General features: G+C 45.1%; 2 protein-coding genes across 10 annotated transcripts in view; both read left to right on the top strand.

Annotated features, from left to right (window-relative positions):
• Window positions 1-611: 611 nt before the first annotated feature.
• Window positions 612-4,462, top strand: LOC121958787 (charged multivesicular body protein 6-like). Its single transcript, XM_042507907.2, has 8 exons — window positions 612-815; window positions 1,766-1,875; window positions 2,516-2,603; window positions 2,693-2,779; window positions 2,863-2,928; window positions 3,007-3,087; window positions 3,248-3,320; window positions 3,983-4,462. The coding sequence occupies exons 1-8, from the start codon at window positions 753-755 to the stop codon at window positions 4,030-4,032; spliced, it is 618 nt and encodes a 205-aa protein (XP_042363841.1). The 5' UTR covers window positions 612-752; the 3' UTR covers window positions 4,033-4,462.
• A 4,335-nt stretch (window positions 4,463-8,797) lies between these two features.
• The window catches only part of baiap2b (BAR/IMD domain containing adaptor protein 2b), a 115,024-nt gene continuing 102,132 nt past the window's right edge, over window positions 8,798-21,689 (top strand). For 4 of the 9 annotated variants that reach the window (XM_088070005.1, XM_088070004.1, XM_088070002.1 and 1 more), the window contains exon 1: window positions 10,767-11,113. In XM_088070005.1, the coding sequence (XP_087926131.1) occupies window positions 11,039-11,113 (75 nt within the window). In that variant the 5' untranslated portion in view covers window positions 10,767-11,038. Of the gene's footprint in view, window positions 8,881-10,766; window positions 11,114-21,689 lie in introns of those variants that run through there. The other 5 variants (XM_088070000.1, XM_088069995.1, XM_088069996.1 and 2 more) reach the window with 5 other exon arrangements.

Raw genomic sequence — 21,689 nt, 5'->3', positions numbered from 1 at the left:
AATAACACTGATTTTATTGTTGTTATTATTATAAGAAATATAATAGATACTAGTATTATGAATCACATGCAGGAACAAAATAATAATAATAAAAAAAAATATATCTTAATAACTTATTTTTAAAAATTGTTCTCTAAAGGTTTTGTTAGTTTCAAATAAGAAAATGTGTCAAATGAAAAATGAAGAATGGATTGCTAATACAGATACATTATTACGATTATTGTTGTTGTTGTTGTTGTTGTTGACGTCAGCTGACGTGCTGCAGTTATCCTCTTTGACCGCTCGAGGGCAGTAAACGTGCATGACTCTGGAGACGACACGTCCCGCCCTCCTCTACTTGTGATTGGCTAGTGCTCGTCGCCTTCGTTGGTTTCATTGGTTAGTAGTCAGTTTGAACCAATCAGAGGCGGAGAAAGGCAGAGTAAGGCGGGATCTACCGTCACCCTCTCATTTTGTAGTGTATTTAAAAATATTTTAAATTATTTTATATCACACGCAGAGTATTCGTAACAAAAGGCTCGTTAACGGCGAACACGATATTTGTTATTTAAATAAACTTGTTTTTTTCAGAATATTTGATTTTTTTTTTTTAGTTTGTCCCCGGCCGGCCGCCGTCCTTCCTGCTGTGGGTGTGGACGCCGGATGACTACAGCGGTAATGGCGGAGCAGCTGCGGTAAACAGCGGCCTGAGAGAAGTTGTGTCGGCGGCTCGGAGTCGGTGCGGCGCTGAGCGGCTGTGATGCGGAGTCACGATGGGAAACCTGTTTGGAAAAAAGAAGCAGAGCCGCGTGACAGAACAAGACAAAGCTATTCTGGTGAGTGCAGCCCGCGCGAGCTAACGGCGGCTAACGTTAGCCGAACGGCTAACGGCTAACGTTAGCCCCGCCCCGAACACACCAAACATCCGTCAGAAATCAGCTGATTTAACGTTTCTGCCCCAAACTTCTTCACGCGGTCACTTTATAAAACACAGCTGCGATAATCCAGCGGTCTGTGGGCTTATCTCTGATCCGGCTCCGACACACCGGCAAACAGTAACGGTGTCACTCGTATTTAAATAAAGAAAGATTTGATTTGTTACATAAAAAATTCACGAGCAACGTCAAAAGACGTGGCCCAAAAGTTAGTTAGGAAGTAGTTTTTCTCAATAAGTTACACGAAATTACCTGAAAGTATGCCCAAAAAAGTAAAAGAAAAACAAAAGCAAACTAACAAAAAACAACCAGAAAAAAAGTGCTGAAAATTGAAACAAACAAACAATGTGTGTACTTTTCTCCTTTGTAACATAATTTAATAAAAAGACACAGATAATAATTATGGCTATATTTTTCTGGACATTTTCCCTTAGTTTATTGTTAAAAAATAGTTTTCCTAAAGTTTCTTTTTAAGTCAGAATATTTTTAAAAAGTAAAAAAAGTTGAATAAAGAATAGATTGATGATGTATATTACCATTGATATTTCTGACGAAATAAAAAAATTTGTGGTAATATCTGTATAATCCTTGCATTATTTCATATTTTTTAGCTTGTTTATAATTGCTGAAAATAAGTCATAAAAGAAAAACAAACAAGGAAGTGGGCTGGAAAAAGTGCTAGAAATGAGAAAAAATGTATATATAATTAAAAAATACAACTATAATAATAATAATTATTATTATTATTATTATTTATATATTTTTTGTTGTTGTTGTTGTTGTTGACATTTTCCCTTTTTTAAAAAAAATCCTCCCTGCACAAACTCACCGTGTCTCTGCTGTCGCTGCAGCAACTGAAGCAGCAGAGAGATAAACTGCGACAGTATCAGAAGAGGATCAGCCTGCAGCTGGAGAAGGAGCGCCTGCTGGCCAAACAGCTGCTGAAAAATGGGAAAAAAGAGTGAGTTAATAAAAATATTCACTGTTTTTAAATCTGACAAATCAAATCATCTGACTGGTTGTGTCACATTTATCTCCATTATTCATCAGAAGTGTTTTCACTAAATAAAAATATTTAGTTCAGTTTATTGTTACAACAACAGATTTTTTCCTCGTGTGTCTCGACATCTTTCATTATCTTCGACGCCGCCTCAGAGGCGTTTTCCCTCAACGCCGCCAAGAAATCTGAGCTTCATTGAAAAAGCCCTGCTCTCAAAATAAGATCAGTTCAGTTCAGTTCAGTTCGGTTCAGTTCGGTTCAGACTTTATAGACCCCTCAGCAGGAAATTCTCTCTTACAGAAACTTGCAGATAGAAAAAGGAGTAAATCAATCAAATCAGAATGATAGAAAAATAAAGAAAAAACAACAATTACTTTTGACAGTAAGTAAAAGTAAAAAATACGACGTTGAATATCTCGACCTCCAGCTCAGCGCGTGGAGTATAAAATCAGCCCCGAACAGACGGTTGTTTGAAACAGGATGTTGTAAAGTAACGAGACGAGAGCCGCGTTCTCCTCAGAGATCGTGTCTTTTTTCTCGTTATTCGTCTCTGATTTTCTCCGACTGTGATTCCGATCTCACGACTCCTGCGTCCAAACAGGAAGGCGCTCCTGCTGCTGAAGAAGAAACGATACCAGGATCAACTGCTGGACAAGACCGAGAACCAGATCGGGAACCTGGAGCGCATGGTGAGAGACGGGAGGAGAGGATGGGCGGACAGAAAGACGGATGGGCGGACGGCTCTGAGGAGAAACTAACGTGTCCTCTCTGCTTTCAGGTCCAGGACCTGGAGTTCGCTCAGATCGAGGCGAAGGTCATTCAGGGGCTGAAAGTCGGAAACGAGTGTCTGAAGAAGATGCACGAGGTGGGACATCGAGGGGAGCGTCTTCATAAACGTGTCCACCTGTGCCAGTGCCTGTTGATGATTGTCTGTCTGTCCGTCCTCAGGTGATGTCCATCGAGGAGGTCGAGCGGATCATGGACGAAACTCAAGACGCCATCGAGTACCAAAGGGTGAGTCTGCTGACGTCACCGGAGGCTGTCTTTGTTTGTTTGTTTGTTGTTTACTGAGAGACGGTTGTGTCCCCGCAGCAAATCGACGAGATGCTGGCCGGCTCGCTGTCACAGGAGGACGAGGACGCCGTCCTGGCTGAGCTGGAGGCCATCACTCAGGTCCGTCCCATCGCCATCAATGCCAGAGTTTTTCAAAATAAAAGGAGGTCAAAGGCTCAGATGAGCAGCTCCGACCCAATCACATGTCCTCTCTGCGTGTCCTCTCTCGGTGTCCTCTCTGTGTCCTATCTGTGTGTCTTTTCTGTGTGTCCTCTCTCAGGGAGAAGTTGAGCTTCCTGATGTTCCTGCAGACGAGCTTCCAGACGTCCCAGAGGTCTCCGAGAAGAAAGCAGGTTTGTTCTCTCACTCGCTCTCTCTTTAATAATATCTATGTGTATATATATATATATATATATATACATATATACATATATACATATGTATATTTGTTTTGAAGTTAGACTCCCACATTTATGTTGACATATAAAACTGGAAATCTTATTTTATTTCAACTGTTTGTTCTTGAAATGTATTTATTGTATTTTTTCAGTATTTTGTCTTATCGTCCACAATATTGTCCTCTCTGAAATACTCTGAAATCTGGTGATTTAAAGGTCCCGGTGTGTACCTGGTGTGTTTTCATGATGTTAAAAAAATTCATATTTGACCGACTGAGTATTAATATTTTGCCGGTGGAGTATTAATATATGTCTGACAGAGTACAAATTCTTGACCGATGGAGTATTAATATTTGACCTACTGACTACTAATATTTCACAGACTGAGTACTAATATTTGCCAGACTGAGTACTAATATTTCACAGATTGAGTATTAATATTTCACAGGTTGAGTACTAATATTTGCCAGACTGAGTACTAATATTTCACAGACTGAGTACTAATATTTGGCAGACTGAGTACTAATATTTGGCAGACTGAGTACTAATATTTGACAGTATTAATATGTCTGGGCGTGGACTGAGAGCTGTAATGTGTGACCGTGTTGTCGTCTCAGAGCGCGAGCGTCCCCGGAAGAATCCGGAGCGAGAGATGCTCGCAGCGTAGGACCGTGACCTCCATCAGCCGACCTGCCGGACCTCCTCCTCATCCACCCGCAACACTCAAACGCCCGCTGGAGACCCGTCCGTCCCGCAGCGGCCGGCGGTGAAGAGACGGCGGCCCACGTCAGGTCCGCGGCGTCTTCCTCCACGCCGTCCCCGAGGACGGCAGCGGGGACGGGGACGGTGGAGAGACGCTGACGGGAGCCGCGAAGAGCTGTGAGATCAGATAACTGTGCCTAACCACCGAATCATTTTCTACTCGCCGTAACTTTAATGCATGTTTGTCTCAATCATAATTAAATTCTGCTCCAAACGAGCGCGGCTACGTCTTAAAGGGACAGTTCACCCAAAATCATCCCTCATAGTTTCTATCTGACTGTGTTCTGTGTTTTTCTCCTTTCATTTAAAAATTAAAAAACAACATTTAATAAAAACTCTGCAGCTGCATCTCTCTACAGACAGCAGATTTCACGATGCTCCGCAGACGCAGCTGTCCACAGATTTCACTGGGACGTCCCGGAGGGACAGACCAGTGATGCAGCAGTTCTGACTGCGTCATGATGTCCTAAATGTCCTACATTTCTACATTACACTGTCTCATTACACACATTTATTGGATTTTAGGACATTTTTAGGATTTTAGGACAGTTCTCAGATTTTAGGATGTTTTCAGGATTTTAGAACTTTCTGGACATTCATATGATTCTAGGACATCAGTGTCTCAGATGTGTCCTCTGTCGGGGGTGTGGTGGATCCTGGTCTGGCTCTGGTTTTGATCGAGCTCTACTTTGATGCTGTTTTCTGCTCTCTGGCTCTTTTGGACAGTAAAGTTAGATTCGTGTGGTGGACGTCCTGCAGGTCTGCCGGTGCGCTGCAGGTCTGGTCCTCCTGGCTGGTGGGTTTCTGTGCAGCGGTGAAACCTCCTTCCCTCGGTGTGACCCCCTTCACAAGCGGCTTAACTCGTTAATTCTGCGCTCCCCTCGTGGATTAGCTCGCTGTCAGCAGACAAAAGGCCCGTCAGCTCGTCCGCGGGCTCAACAACAGCCCGTAATCTGTTTAACGTTGAAACTGGACAGAAAGCGTCCTCCTCCTGCCGTTATTTCACCGCGCGCTTCGTTCTCGTGCGTAAAAGTGCGTCAGGAAACACGACGGCCTCCATCTCTGAGGCTTAAAGTCCATCTGAAGATCCATCCAGATAATCTGTAAATCAGTTAATCTCACAGTGACTCACAGCCTCAATTCATTTCTTCAATCTGTCTCTGTCCCTCTGTCTGTCTCTGTCCCTCTGTCTCTGTGCCTCTGTCTCTGTCCCTCTGTCTCTGTGCCTCTGTCTCTGTCCCTCTGTCTCTGTGCCTCTGTCTCTGTCCCTCTGTCTGTCTCTGTCCCTCTGTCTGTCTCTGTCCCACTGTCTCTGTCCCTCTGTCTCTGTCCCTCTGTCTGTCTCTGTCCCACTGTCTCTGTCCCTCTGTCTCTGTCCCTCTGTCTCTGTCCCTCTGTCTGTCTCTGTCCCTCTGTCTGTCTCTATCCCTCTGTCTCTGTGCCTCTGTCTCTGTCCCTCTGTCTGTCTCTGTCCCTCAGTCTGTCCACTCTTGCTTTAACAAAAGAAGCGTCTTTAACGGTCGCCGTGGTGCCAAAGTGCAGCTCGATGTTCACATGTTGAACACGAGGGGGCGACAGAGAGTTTCTGTTGTGTTTGAGCTGCGTCTCCTCACAGCTGAGGGTGTCAAACTGTCCCCGTTTGTCTCTGTCCTGTCTCATGATGACGACGGACCGAGAGTCAGACCTGATCGCCATCATCAGTGTTGTTGTGTTGAGTCGCTGCAGCAGGTTGGACACGTGGTGGACACACTGAGACACTGACGGCTGTCCCTGCTTCTCAAGTTGAAAATGAAAATCACGTCTGGGAGAAACGATGAGATTCACACTGACGAAATGATAAAAACAGAATGTTTCAGTAACGTTTGAATTCACACCGAACAAAAAAGAGTCTTCAGGTTTAAGACAAAGATCTCAGACTGACAGACTACAAAGAGACACGGCAGGACTACAAAGAGACACGGCAGGACTACAAAGAGACACGGCAGGACTACAAAGAGACACGGCAGGACTACAAAGAGACAAAACAGGACTACAAAGAGACACGACAGGACTACAAAGAGACACTGCAGGACTACAAAGAGACACGGCAGGACTACAGAGACACGACAGGACTACAAAGAGACAAAACAGGACTACAAAGAGACACGGCAGGACTACAAAGAGACAAAACAGGACTACAAAGAGACACGGCAGGACTACAAAGAGACACGACAGGACAACATAGAGACAAGAAGACAAAACAGGACTACTAAGAGACAAAACAACTACAAGACACAAAATCAATACAAAGAGACACAAAGTGGTCAAAGAAGATACAGAATGACTAAAAAGAGACATCAAATGACCTCAAGGGGACACAGCGTGACCTCAGTCTCAGTGGGAGCTTTTCAAAATAAAAGACAAGTTTTAATGTTCTATCTTTAGCCTTGAAGTGTTTTTTTTTCCCATCAGCGATGCTCGCTCTCTGAATGGAGCCTCCGTCAGCGTGGGAGTGGGCGGCACACACACACACACACACACACACACACACACACACACACTCAGGAGGCTGAATGTCAGCGCGTGGCGTTGATGAATCACAGCGTAGATCAATAGACTGAGAGGACGATGGTGAGTGGGACGCTCGCTAAGAGACACATCAACTGCTGAATGGACCTGTGTGTGTGTGTGTGTGTGTGTGTGTGTGTGTGTGTGTGCGTGCGTGCGTGCGTGCGTGCGTGTGTGTGTCCTGCCCACCTGTCTCCACCTCCACTGTGTGCTGAATATACTCTCATTGTCCAACTGCCGTCTCACATCATGTGAAACTCAAAGACTCGATCTAACAAGTCCGGTTTTAACTGGATCCAGATTATGAGACACTGGGACCCCTCAAACGTGCCATTTTTCACTACTTTTCTGTAGTTATTTTGTGTCTCTTTATTGTGTCTTTGTGTTTTTGTGGGTTTTTTTGTCTTTTTGTGTGTCTTAAGGGGTTTTTGTGTCTTCTTTGGGTCTCTGTGTCTTCGTTTTTATCTCTTAGGTCATTTCGTGTCTCACTTTGGACGTTTTGTCCCCTCTCGGAGTCATGCTGTGCCTCTGAGCTCGTTTTGTGTTTTTTGTCAGTTTTCTTTATGTTTGTTGTTTTCAGTAGTTATTTTATGTCTCTTAGTGTTTTTGTGTCTTTTCTTGGGCTTTTTATGTCTCTTACTTGTCGGTTGGTGTTAATTTGAGTGATATTTTGCAGGTGAAAGTCTGGGGACTATCTGGGCTCCTGGTCCTGAGCCCAGGAGGCCCGTTCAGTAATCCATCCGTGGTCCAAATCCCGTCTTTGCGCAGTCCTAATAATGTTTGTTTAATCAGGATCTGTAGCTGCTTTTTTCTCTCCAGGTCAAAATTTGAGACTTTAGTTTCTGTGTTTTCTCGTCTCTCCTCGAGTCTCAGGTCCTCGAGTCTCAGGTCCTCGAGTCTCATGTCCTCGAGTCTCAGGTCCTCGTTGTTGTGACTTTAAACGGTTTGAACTGACTGTGATTAACGGTCGTCGTTGTGATTCTGATCTGCAGTCAGCAAACATCATGAAATGTGTTTAATTATGGAAACTAATTGCAGCGTCTGAATGAATCGATGTCCTCGCTGCTGCGTCCCCGTTATTATCCAGAAATATCTCCGCTTTTTATCGCTGAACAGAGGAGGCGGGACTGTCCCTTCACACTGCTGTCTCTGCTTTGTCTTCTGCTTTGTCATCTGTTTTGTCTTCTGCTTTGTCTTCTGCTTTGTCTTCTGTTTTGTCTTCTGCTTTGTCTTCTGTTTTGTCTTCTATTTTGTCTTCTGCTTTTCTTGCTGAGTTGTGGTTGAAAGCCCTTCAGATCGTGATGAGTGGGATTCCCCGGCCCACCGTACGGAGCTTTGATGTCCAACACAATGTGGCTCCGTCATCCCACGCACTGCAGCCCGAGACCGCTGAGCCAGAGGGACCAGAGCTGCACAGGGACAGAGCTGCACAGAGACAGAGCTGCACAGAGACAGAGCTGCACAGGGACAGAGCTGTACGGAGACAGAACCGGAGCTGTACAGAGACAGAGCTGCAAAGAGACAAAGCCACACAGGGACAGAGCTGCACAAAGACAGAGCTGCATAGAGACAGAGCTGCACGGAGACAGAGACGCACAGAGACAGAGCCGCACAGAAACAGAGCTGCATAGAGACAGAGCTGCACGGAGACAGAGCTGCATAGAGACAGAGCTGCACAGGGACAGAGCTGCATAGAGACAGAGCTGCACGGAGACAGAGCTGCATAGAGACAGAGCTGCACAGGGACAGAGCTGCACAGAGACAGAGCCGCACAGAGACAGAGCTGCATAGAGACAGAGCTGCACAGGGACAGAGCTGCATAGAGACAGAGCTGCACGGAGACAGAGCTGCATAGAGACAGAGCTGCACAGGGACAGAGCTGCACAGAGACAGAGCCGTACAGAGACAGAGCTGCACAGAGACAGAGCCGTACAGAGACAGAGCTGCACAGAGCCGGAGCTGTACAGAGACAGAGCTGCAAAGAGACAGAGCTGCATAAAGACAAAGCCACACAGGGACAGAGCTGCATAGAGATAGAGCTGCACGGAGACAGAGCCGCACAGAAACAGAGCTGCATAGAGACAGAGACGCACAGAGACAGAGCTGCATAGAGACAGAGTTGCATAGACACAGAGCCGCACGGAGACAGAGCCGCACGGAGACAGAGCTGCACAGAGACAGAGCTGCATAGAGACAGAACTGCAAGGTAAGACCTGCAGGTGGACACACTGGTGTGTAGATGATGTACTGGATGTGGTACTGGTGTGTAGATGATGTACTGGATGAGGTACTGGTGTGTAGATGATGTACTGGATGTGGTACTGGTGTGTAGATGATGTACTGGATGTGGTACTGGTGTGTAGATGATGTACTGGATGAGGTACTGGTGTGTAGATGATGTACTGGATGTGGTACTGGTGTGTAGATGATGTACTGGATGAGGTACTGGTGTGTAGATGATGTACTGGATGCGGTACTGGTGTGTAGATGATGTACTGGATGTGGTACTGGTGTGTAGATGATGTACTGGATGAGGTACTGGTGTGTAGATGATGTACTGGATGTGGTACTGGTGTGTAGATGATGTACTGGATGAGGTACTGGTGTGTAGATGATGTACTGGATGCGGTACTGGTGTGTAGATGATGTACTGGATGTGGTACTGGTGTGTAGATGATGTACTGGATGAGGTACTGGTGTGTAGATGATGTACTGGATGCGGTACTGGTGTGTAGATGATGTACTGGATGCGGTACTGGTGTGTAGATGATGTACTGGATGCGGTACTGGTGTGTAGAGGCTCGGTCAGCTCTTCTCAATGGTTGTAGCAGAGGCGGCGCGTGGGCTGCGCGTGACACAGCGGAGGAGGCGTGGCTTTTAAAAAAAAATATGCTGTGCTGCATTCAGGGACTCTCTGTAAATTCCCACTTTCTGCTGCTCAGTGTTGTGAGGGTTAATTGGCAGTAAAAATGATGCCTCGGTGCAGCAGAGGAGAATATATAGGTGATGTTTTAATTAAATGATTATTTGAATCATATTTACTGAGTTCTTCAGGAATTCTAACAGTAAACTTTATTGGTATATCACTTTAAAAATAAAGTGCTTCACAAGGCAGCAGAGAAAACGTTCAAGTCATAAAATCCACAGCTTTAAAATTAAGAAAAAAACAATTCAGTGTCTAAAAACAGAGCAAATAAAAGATGATTTAAAGGGAATTGGTTTATGTTTAAAAAGCAGATCTGCAATAAATTCCACAAAAAAGAAAAAAACAATCAGTGTGCATGAATGCAAAGCCACAAGGATTTTTTTTTGATTTGTGGAATTTGTGTGTTTGCAGATCTGTTTAATATTTGTAAAATATGCATTTTTTTTGTAGTATACAACTCTTAGTATTTACGTAAGTTTCATGTTTACAGATTACAAGTTTACGGTTTATCTGTTCACACAAATAATACTGACACTAATCTGTCTCCGTACATGAATCTCAATTCTACTCTCAGGGATCTGCATTCATGCACAGTTAATGTGTTATTTATGTATTTTTGTGGAATTTGTTAAACTTTTTGAAATGTTTTTCCTCTATAAATTTTCCTCTTGAAAAATTTGGTGATTTTTTTTCTTGAAAAACTCATTTTCTTTTAAATTTTTGATGTTCCTGTCTTTGGAGATTTTTTTCCTAAATAATTTTCAAAAAAATCTTTCTTAAAATATTTTTGGCGATTTTAACAGTCGGTGATGTTTTTTTTATTTAAAACTTTGGTCAAGTCCCCATTTGTGCGTTTTTTTTCCTTTTTTTCTTTTCTGGCATTCATCATTTCATGTTTTTTTCTTTTAAAACATTTGATGATTTTTTTCTTTAAAGAATTTAATTCATATTTTATCTTTAGTATGTATTTAAATACATACATTGAAAGAGTTCAGGTTTTAAAAAAAACTTTTTAAATTTTTTTGAGTAAATCTTCAAATCTGTTTTCTATTTGCAAAATATTTTGGTGAGTTTACAAATCTTTCTTGTGTATTTTTGTAAACTGTTTCATATTTACAGAAAACTACACACAAAATTGTCTCCATACTAACAGACCTTGTCCTCAGTTTTCAGACCGTGTCTCTTATTTCCCGCGGCCCGTGAACGCGGCCCCGCCCCTCTCCGGTGAGTCCGCCTCTGCGCTCCAACCGGAGGAGCGCCGCGGACTGACGGCTGCGTGGGGAGCCGGTGTGGGCGCAGCGGAGGACTTTCCTATAAAAGCCGGGATCCCACGGACGGAGCAGCCTGTCTCTGTGTCCCCGCCGACAGCTGCAGCTCGGAGACACCGTGTCCTCTCTGTCCTACCGGCAGTTCTTACCGTCAGCCTCACCGTCAGTCTATGGTTCTGACCGACGCTCCAACAAGGATGTCCCGGACCGACGAGGTGCACCGAATCACGGAGAATGTCTACAAGGTAAGACCGGAGCTCCGGTTTGTTTTTGTTGCGGAGGGACACCTGCTGCTGCTGCACCGGGAGGGACAGACGGTAGAGGACACGCAGGGGACAACTTTGATGCGATTTAACGAGACGGATTGATCGTTTATTCCCGGCATTCTCCGGTGAGACGCTGGATACCAGAGCTGTCACGCACAGCAGATCATTTTATCGGTTAATCGGTTATTTATTGAGTCTGTTTGACTTTGAGACACGATGACGTCTTAAATCACTTTCTCAGGTCGCACGTGTGATCGACGAATGAACCGGGATCGATTCATTGATTAATGATGCGATTTTTACAGTAATGGGTCAAGCGGCGCTGGAATGTAATTAATAGAGAGTACTGAGTAATAGAGTACTGGATTCAGTTTAAGGTATTTGTACTTTAAATGTCAGAGGGAAATATTTTACTTTTTACTGCATTTATCCGACAGTTTTTGTGATTAAAAAAAAATAGCACAAAAACATAAGAAAAGTTTAGAAAATTTGATGTTTTGCAATAAATTAAATGATCAAACAGATAATAAGAGTGGCGACTTGAAACCTGGAGCCGTTTTTATTTTGCTGATTTCAGATGCCTTAAACGTCTTTATATCTGATTGGTGAAAATGGTAAAATTGGTGATATATATATATGTATATATATATATGTATATATATTCAAAGATTTAAACACCTATGACAGAAAATTAATTTGCAACTCTTTATTTTAAATAAACATTTATTATTCATTGAAAAAATGATGAAATGATAAAAAAATATATATATTATACTTTTAAAGAATATTTTTCTGGACTGGGTACTTTAAGTAGATGTTCCTGCTTTTACCATTTTAACATTGTTGCTGTGTACACGGCTCTGCAGCAGATGAGTGTGCCTTTCTCTCTGTGTGTGTGTGTGTGTGTGTGTGTGTGTCATGCTGGTAAACAGAAGAAAGCAGCATGGAGGCCAGTGAAAATGTCACGGTGGTTTCTTCTTTTTATATCTCTGACTGGTTGAGTCTCTCTGGTTCGATGTTTGAGCGGTTTTGTGGGAGACGGACGGTTTCTCGTTGTTGTGTCTCGCTGGTTAAGGAGCTGAAATTAGTGCCGTGTGAGTGCCGTGTTTCCATCACAGCTGATCAGAGCTGGAGGTGATGAATATTTCTGACCTCTGCAGAGTCATGTGACCTGCAGATGAACGCTGGTTTTCTCATCACATTTAAAGTCGGATGTTAGTGGCCGTTGGTGTGTTTTTCAGGCTTCAAAGAGTGACTTTGGTATTTTTCAACCTGAGCCCTATTTTCTCGTGTTTTTATGTCTGTGATGAATGTGAACGTCACTTTCAGAGGTTGGTCTTGTATAGAGACAGAGCGCTGCAGGCGCAGGCGGTGAAGTGCACACAGTCACAAACAGACAGCGGTTTTTGTAACGCAGCTGGTAACTACGGTAATATCAAGAGTGAAGAAGTCAATTATTTTTTAAAGGAAAAAAATTTAAAGAAAAAGAAAAAAATACAGAAAAATCATTGCCAAAGACATGTAAAAAACAAGAACCCAAATGTTTTTAAACAGAAAAAAATTAATGAATTTTAAGAGCAAAAAAATATCAAATTTTTTTTCATTAAAAATATATAAATTTGAAGAAAACAAAATAGCCATGTTTTTAGAGAAACATTTAGAGACATTTTTTAAGAATAAAAAATAAAAATTTTTTAAAGAAAGAAAAATTGCCAAAATTTTGTCAAGTAAAAAAATTGCAAAAATCTTCAAAGAAAAATAAATGTCAATTTTTTTCTTCTAAATATTTGAGGGGAAAAAAAAGAATATCCAATAGCAACAGTTTTTAAAGTTTCTGGTCATGATAAATGGTTTAATTTTGGCAATTTATGGCAAGAAAGTACAGCCATTTAAAGCTGTTTGCCCCTCCCTTTAGCCAAAAAAACATTCTTCAGTTCTTAAAATATGATCTTCAGCAGAGGCACGCAGGAGGCGGAGGAGGCTGAGGAGGCTGAGGAGGCTGAGGAGGCTGAGGAGGGTGAGGAGGCTGAGGAGAGTGAGGAGGCTGAGGAGGCTGAGGAGGCTGAGGAGGCTGAGGAGGCTGAGGAGAGTGAGGAGGCTGAGGAGGCTGAGGAGAGTGAGGAGGCTGAGGAGGCTGAGGAGGCTGAGGAGAGTGAGGAGGCTGAGGAGGTTGAGGAGGCTGAGGAGGCGGAGGAGGCTGAGGAGAGTGAGGAGGCTGAGGAGGTTGAGGAGGCTGAGGAGAGTGAGGAGGCTGAGGAGGCGGAGGAGGCGGAGGAGGCTGAGGAGGTTGAGGAGGCTGAGGAGAGTGAGGAGGCTGAGGAGGCGGAGGAGGCTGAGGAGGTTGAGGAGGCTGAGGAGAGTGAGGAGGCTGAGGAGGCGGAGGAGGCGGAGGAGGCTGAGGAGGCTGAGGAGGCTGAGGAGGCTGAGGAGGCGGAGGAGGCGGAGGAGGCTGAGGAGGCGGAGGAGGCTGAGGAGGCGGAGGAGGCTGAGGAGGCTGAGGAGAGTGAGGAGGCGGAGGAGGCTGAGGAGGCTGAGGAGGCTGAGGAGGCTGAGGAGGCTGAGGAGGCGGAGGAGGCTGAGGAGGTTGAGGAGGTTGAGGAGGTGGGGGTCTTACTCCTGTTTCCCTCCCTCAGGGCATCTCTCCAGGTGAGCTAGATTTCAGCAGAGATTTCCTTTATGTGAGTTTGACCCGCCTCCATGAGAGCGCTCGCTCAGAGCCTGAGCATCCTGACTCAGAGGAGGTGCAGCAGCAGCAGCAGCAGCAGCAGGAGTAGGAGGAGGAGGAGGAGGAGGAGGGCGGCGGCGGCTCACTGAGGAGTTCGGGTCAGCAGGAGTTCACGGCTGCAGGATGGTGTCACTTGACATGAGAACTCAGGAGTCATTTTAGCCACTTTAAGCTGCATAAAAACACACAAACACACTCAGAGTTTCTGTTAAAAGACTCTGATGAGGAGGAGGAGGAGGAAGAGGAAGATGAAAGTGCATTAGTGTGAATGTGTTTTTAATGATCGGTCGATGACAGATTAACCCTTTAACGTCTGGATCCACATCCGTTTTCTTGTGCTGCTTTCAAACACATTTTCACAAGCATTTAAACCTCTGAATGATGCTGAGAAAATTAGATTGATTTGAAAAAAATGTAACTGCAATGAGCACGTTGGTAATAAATGTTCTGCAAATTGCAAAAAAAGACATTTCTAAATATTATAATTAAATATTTAAAATGATTTTGCAGAGAGAAATCACATTTTTGAAACATCTAACTGATTTTATAGAGCAGTATAAGAATACAAATATAAACAAACACCATCAGCAAATGCACAAACAGCACATTTCTTTTATAGCTGCTCATTGCCTTTTTCCCATGTTTAATTTAATTTAGATTTAATAATTTAATTTTAAAATGAAGCCAATGTTGTCGTGCTTCAAATGGTTCAGTGGTTTATTTAGAAAAAGGTACATTATTTTCCAGCTGATGATTTTAATTATTAATTGGAAAAGAGACGTAACCAATAAGACGAGCTGAGCTTTTGTTGTCAGGCAGACTGCTCGAGAATAAAAATGCCAGCGTGCAGAAATGCATCATCTTCATCATCATCTTCATCATCAGCACCAGCAGCAGCAGCAGCAGCAGCAGCAGCAGCAGCAGCAGCAGCAGCAGCAGCAGTGGGGTATCTTCCTGCCATCAGCAGGCTGCTTCATTACGGAGCCAGCAGGAGGGAGGAGGTGCTGGTTGTAGGAGGCCGTAGAGGAGGTGCTGGTTGTAGGAGGCCGTAGAGGAGGTGCTGGTTGTAGGAGGCCGTAGAGGAGGTGCTGGTTGTAGGAGGCCGTAGAGGAGGTGGTGGGTGGGCGCTGCAGTGATGGCCCCCCCGGTGCTCCTGCGCCGTGTGTGCGGCTCTGTTTAAACAGCTCTTTATTAATTCATTAAAGATGAGGAGGAGGAGGACGAGGAGGCCCAGAGGTGTCAGCTCCCATTAGGTAACGCTCAGGTCTGTTTCTCCTCCTCCGAGAGACGGTGAAATGTCAGCGATTAACCGTTGCAGCACGGAGCCGAGGATCAGATCGGGAACATAATGTCACAGCGAGGAGGCAGGAAGCGCTCAGACGGCTCGCTGCAGCTCTGACTTTTGGGAAACGTGTTTAATCTGCATCCAGATGCACAGAGAGGGGGACAGTCCGATGCCGGAGACATTAAAGCCTGTCTGTAAATATCAGTGTTTTTACCACGAAGACTAAAAACGTGAGTCTGCGTCATCCGTCCTACGACTGCAGACGGTCACTCAGCGTCAGCAACGGAAAAATGTACGTTTCTGCAAATCACGAGTACGTTACATTTATACGTTATTATGTAGCTGATACTTTACCTTTCAGCAACGCTGCGGTGAACGCGCGGGCGGATCATGAGACGGGGCCCCTGAGCAGAGACGTGCAAAGGGCCCCTCGACTACCTACAGAAAAAATACAGGAGTTTGTGGTGGTTTTACATTGTAGTCATTATGCATCTTTTTGTCATTTTATGTCTTTTGTAATTTTGTGTCTCTTTGTGGTCGTGTTGTGTCTCCTTGTAGTTGCATTTTGCCTCTTTGTAGTCAGTTTGTGTCTCTTTGTTGCTGCTGTTGTTGTTGTTATGTGTCTCTTTATACTCATTTTATGTCTCCTTGTAGTTGTTTTGTGTCTCTTTCTGGTCAGCACGTTTGTTTGAGGGACATTTTTCAAGTTAAGGACCAGGGGCCTCCTTACACTTGGGGCCCCTGGTCCTGTGCCTGGTGGGCCTGTTGAATAATCCGTCTATGGGTTAAAATGTTGTCATGTTCATGGTTTGGAAAAGCTTCATGTTTTGGTTTAAAATCGCTGTTTTGGGGTCACGACCCCTGCTGAGTCCAGCGATATGTCGCTGATGAAACACCTGTTAGTCGTGCAGGTGGATCGATGTGAGCGTGACGAGGCGTCTCTGATTTTATTTCCCAGCAGCTCCGTGTGCAGTTTGTTTTCTTCGTTTTTTTTATTATTATCATCAGAAAATAATATCTGAGAATCAACAGCGAAGCCTTGACCTGCTGCAGGCTGAATGTCATGTTTGGATGACTCACACTGCTGGATGAGTGTGTGTGTGTGTGTGTGTGTGTGTGTGTGTGTGTGTGTGTGTGTGTGTGTGTGTGTGTGTGTGTGTGTGTGTGTGTGTGTGTGTGTGTGGGCAGTGTCTCACGACTGTGTGTGTTTTTTGCCTGTTTGTCAGCACCGTGCCGCCGTCTGTAACACAGACACAGAATCACAGCGTCCCTTCAGCTGTGGGACTGAGGCGTGAGGACAGACGTCCCTCTGGAGTTAAAGTTTGGACGCGCTCGCTGACGGCGTGCTAAAGTCCTCAGGTTGTTGTGGTTGCTGAACAAGCACCATCTGTGTGTTTGTTGAGGAGTGTATTCAGCCGAGTGATGTAATCCCAACAGAGCTGCAGGCGCCGTGTGTTGAATGAAGCTCGAGTGTCAGGGCGGGGCCGCCTGCACATTGTGTTGGACGGATCAGCTGCTCCATCTATTGATTTTCTCTCTTTGTACTGTGTGTGTGTGTGTGTGTGTGTGTGTGTGTGTGTGTGTCTACCATCAGGAAACATAATTAACCTTCATAAATGTGATCTCCTGAGGGTCTTTGTAACATCAGTCGCTGCTGCTCACTTGTTAGTTTCAGACGTGTTTCAATCTCTTGAGTTCAATCTCGATGTTATTCGCGTTGAAAGTGATTAAAGCGAGCCGTTTCACGGGTTCACGCCGGACAACGTTAGCTAAACCCGTCCGCTACCACCGTGACTCAGCACTGACCGACCTCATCAGTAAAGACATCTGACATTCTCACTTTCAAGAAAATGATTTTACTTTGTGGGCTGACGTTACGTACCTGAAACGAAACGTTTACTGCAAATACCATCGTCTGCTCAGAGCTTGTGCACACATCAGCAGCTCTCCGATCAAACGTGAACCGGCAATGCACCAATTACTTCACACCTCACGGTTCAGACAAACAGCCGTGGCGACAGCGTTGCCAGATGTATGATAATTATCATATTTGTACAATAATTTTGCCCTCTGTACGATGTGCGACCGATAAATCCAAAATTGCCTTAATGACCGATAAATTGGCCGCTGTGAGTCGTTTGAATACTTGTTTACTAAAGTGATAAATTTAACCTTTTTGTTCTCATAACTGTGGCGAGCGTACGATATTTTTTCTAAAAATAGGATCATTTTGATCCTCTGGTATGCTAGTTTGACATTTCCAATCTGGAAACACAGCACGGCGAGCAGGACAACAACAACAACAGCTGTGGGTTCTCCTGCGTTCGCCATCGTGTTCTTGTTCGTTTATGCTCCCCGCTCTGGGGAAGAGCGCCTTTATGTGCAGGCGCATGTTCTTCTTCTGTGGTGTGTCATTTCAAAGTTACACCACCAACTACTGGTGTTTTCAGATTTTAAAAAATGCAAAGGGAAGACCTTTCCGTTTTTAGTCAGGATGTCCTCGTCTAAATGTGGCCTAAATCGTTTCTTTAATAAGGTTGTAAAACAGAAGTTGTTGAATCACGTGTCTCTTACAAAAGCTTCACAGAAACGGCGTATTGGTTTCGCTAATGGTCACTGGCGAGCGTCCTCAAGTGATCGGAGCCGCTGTAAATATTGTCATATTTTCACGTGACACGCGGCTACTGCAGCGCTCCTGTGGAGCCCAAACTGTCTGTCCTCGAGGGACGCATCGCCGTCCAATGTGAGTAACGCTGCCGAACACTTGATCCTCGCAGCCGCTCACAGACGATCTGCTCGAGTTCTTCTCCTCCGGAGCTTTTTATCATTTCAAAAATCAGTCAGCAGCTGATTTCTCCAACACGCGGCAACAGAACTCATATACAGTTTATGCACACGAGCCAGCGCTGCATTAATATTTCACTGCTGATCTGGTTTCATGGCCTGCTGGATGCGTGTTGTGCAGACGGCTGCAGGCAGAGCTGCAGGTGAGAGACGGCGTCTGCTCGGGGAAAGATGGAGTGCAGCAGAGGAGGAGGAGGAGGAGGAGGAGGAGGGTTCAGCTCTATGTTTTCTCCTCTGTTTCACACCATGAAAAGATGCTTTGGTGTCGTGTGCAGACAGATGGAGCCGCTCTGCTGCGTCTTCCTTTTGTTCGAGGTCGTCTGAGGTGAAACTCTCGCCTCTCTGCTCGTGAATCCAAACGCTCCGCTCGCTCGGGCAGGATTTCTGCAACAGGATTGTTTCAAACCGCTGATTCTTCCTCTCTGATTAGTCGCCGGCTTCGTGTCCCCACAGAATCTTCTTCATCCTCAGGCTGCGGCCGATGTTCGCTCTGCGGTTTGATCTCTGGGCGCCCTTGATGTTGGCGAGCGTCACCGTGACGCCGTCTGACAGGGTCGTGGGATGTTTGGTTGTGTTATGTAAGAGGGGAACAGTGCAGTTGTGCACTTTAACCTGCGTTAAATGTTGTAGTTTTGGTCTCGTTTAGAATCGTTTACATCTTATTCATAAAAGCCTCGTTGGTTTTGTCAGCTGCGGTTGGCTCGGTGTAAAAATGTTCCAAACAGTTTGGTATTAAGAGTCGGACCAGAACGGCGTACCGAATTTTACCAGCTGATGTACTTTGACATCGTGTCCCAACAGAAAACAAGTACCTGACTGTCCTGAAAAATCGGAGCTTTCTGTCCACACTCAATCCAAAAAATATGCATTTCTATTTTTGCATGTAAACAAACCACGCAGCTATCAGCTGTGTGCTCGAGATCAGACTGAAGATTTCGCTTTCAAAGCGAGCAACACATAAATAGAAACTCTGTGGCCGACAAAAGTTTCAAATCCAAAATGTTTTGTTGAAAGACTTAATCTGCCATGTTTCCTCTCGTCACCCCCAAAACTACATGAACTAAACTAACACAACTCATCACCCCAAAAATCACATGGACTTTAGTTTACAAACACAATATGCTTCACTTGTTGTCCCAAAAAAACCATAAACTTTATGGCAAACACACACATCTCGTCCTCCTAAAAAAACTCATGAGCTTCAGTACACAAACCCGACATATTCCACTTTGTCAATTATACACAAAAAATGGGTTTTTTGCACGTTTGGCCATTTACCTGTGAGAATAAGAACCAACGAAGAACGCAATCGAGACAGAAATGAAAGGAGCTGTGTTTTTTTTTTTTTTTTTAAATGGCCGTGCAGATTCATAATTTATGACTCCAAAGATTATTATTCATAGAGATAAATGATAATCTATGGTGTTCTGAGTGGACATCTGCTTAAAATCAACATTCAGGCACAGAGGTGCAGCCTGCTGCTGTGCTTTTTATTTTCCACATTTCACCCTGAGCTCTGTTACCAGCCGACTCTCTCAGCTGTCACACAGCATAACTGTCGGCATCTGCTGTGTGTATGTGTGTGTGTGTGTGTGCGTGCGTGCGCGCGCGCGCAGAGCGTCGGCAGCCTTTAGCACATCTGTAAGTTATCTAACCGGAGCTGCAGGGAGTCGGGAGGAGAGGAGGAGGCTGTCAGGGAGCAGGAGGCTGGCACAGGATGAAAGGACAGTTAGTGGGACGGATCTCTGCAGAGAGACGGAGGACCAAACAGAATAAATGAAAGCGGAGACGAGAGCGTTGATCCATTGTTGTTCTCCGACTAATCGGACTGAAGTTTAGGAGAGACTGAGGAGAGGGGAAGATGCTGCTGCTGCAGCTCCTCACGCTGCAGCAGCAGCAGAGACGTTTAATCTGTAATCTGAGGAGAACCGGAGGGATGGAGAGGAGGAGGGACGGAGTTAAAGTCTGGGAAAAGCAGGAACATCTACTTAAAGTACCCAATCCAGAAAAATATTCTTTAAAAGTATAATATATATATATATATATATATATATACATATATTTTTTGAAAAGACGAGAAACTGTGACGTAAAACCGCCTGTTTTCATGTGTCCACGCCTTATTAGGACGGGCAGAAAAGCCTAAAATCCTCCTACTCTATAAAAATGAAGGAGCTGCTACAGAGCTACAGACTCTCGTTAGCACAAAGCACACACATCCCCCGAGACAAAGAACGAGCCACCGTGCAGCTATAGACTCTTGTTAGCAGCTAACTCAGTAGCACAGTAACATACACACCCTAAGCCAAAGAACAAGAGCTGTTGCGTGGTTACAGACTCCTGTTAGCAGCTAATGTTAGCTCAAAGCACATGCAGCCCTTTAAGAAGAGCGAGCTGACGCCCAGCGACTGACTCTTGTCAGCTGCTAACTCAGTAGCATGTTAATATGCAACCTCCTGAGATGCAGAATGAGTCTTGTTAGCTGTTAACTCATTAGCTAAAAAAAAAAACGACATTTCAACTTGAAGCTACAAACTCTTGTTAGCAGCTAACGCAGTAGCACAAAGAGCACCCCTCCAACAAGTTGCAGAACAAGAGAGCGACTTGGGGTGCCGATTCTTGTCAGCAGCTAACTCAGCAGCAGCACAGAATAGAGAACACAATTCTGTTCAGTTTTTCACGATTTTGAAACCTAATTTCATAGATTTGGGGATTTTTAAAAAATCTTCATGAAGTTTTTCTGTCGTGTGAAAAACTCATTACACATATTTATTTTTGCTTTTCCTGGACTTGAAAGGTGAAATGCTCCTTCATCTCACTGCAGGATGCATCCTCTTTAATCTCACACACACACACACACACACACACGCTCACACGCTCACAGGTGCACGCTCTGCAGCACATCACACATTCAGACACACCTGCGTACGTCGTGTCTTAGCACAGGAAACGTTTGCATCTCTTTTTCCTCCTGACCTTGATATTTGTGAATGAACGCTCCTCAGCGTTTTTTTTCCTGCGAGCTCGCTCACGTGCGTGAATGAAAAGCGTCAATAAAAGCCGCCGCGTCACTCTGAGGCGATGCTGGTGGCGGTGATGACTCCGTCCCCCCCTCCGTCCCTCCCTCCCTGCTCGCCCACCACCCCGTCAGTGTGAGCCGGACGTGCTCTGAATAAAGATGGGCTGTCCTGTCACGGGGGGGGGGGATTCCAGCACGCCCATATATGGCGGCGGAAGTGGCCCCCTCCCTCCCGTCTCTTCCCCTGGTGAAGCGGCGGAACAGGGGCGCTGACTCTGCCTCCGCTCGCAGATAAGAGCTCATCTGAAAGGGAAATTGGCTGAGTTCAAACACACACACACACACACACACACAGATAGGCGGTGAATTTCATCTCCTGTGGGCGTTGGAGCAGTGCAGCTTTAGCGCTGATTGTCACACTGGCTGAGCACAAGCAAATAATGTCCATTTCCTGCGACACAGAATAATGAGGGACAGCAGCAAATGGACATAATGTCTCTACATCAGCTTATCCCCCCCACACACACACACACAGCGTGCAGCAGCCGGGGCTCTGATGTTTCACTGCAGCTGTGTGTGCACGTTTCACACCTCTTGGCGATGCATCAGATTGTGCAGGTGTCCGTTACACGTCCGTTAAACGTCCGTTAAACGTCCGGGGGTCGAGGTGGAGTCCTCAGCAG

This window comes from Plectropomus leopardus, chromosome 19, assembly GCF_026936395.1.
Source record: "Plectropomus leopardus strain MGB_pleo_1.0 chromosome 19, ASM2693639v1, whole genome shotgun sequence".
Taxonomy (NCBI): domain Eukaryota; kingdom Metazoa; phylum Chordata; class Actinopteri; order Perciformes; family Serranidae; genus Plectropomus; species Plectropomus leopardus.
Note: the sequence above shows the minus strand (reverse complement) of the source record. Positions and strands in the feature narration are given on the sequence as shown.

Coding starts and splice junctions, on each gene's coding strand:
- LOC121958787 (XM_042507907.2), top strand. CDS start 753: ATGGGAAACCTGTTTGGAAAAAAGAAGCAGAGCCGCGTGACAGAACAA. Junction 816..1,765: donor AACAAGACAAAGCTATTCTG/GTGAGTGCAGCC, acceptor CTGTCGCTGCAG/CAACTGAAGCAGCAGAGAGA. Junction 2,604..2,692: donor TCGGGAACCTGGAGCGCATG/GTGAGAGACGGG, acceptor CTCTGCTTTCAG/GTCCAGGACCTGGAGTTCGC.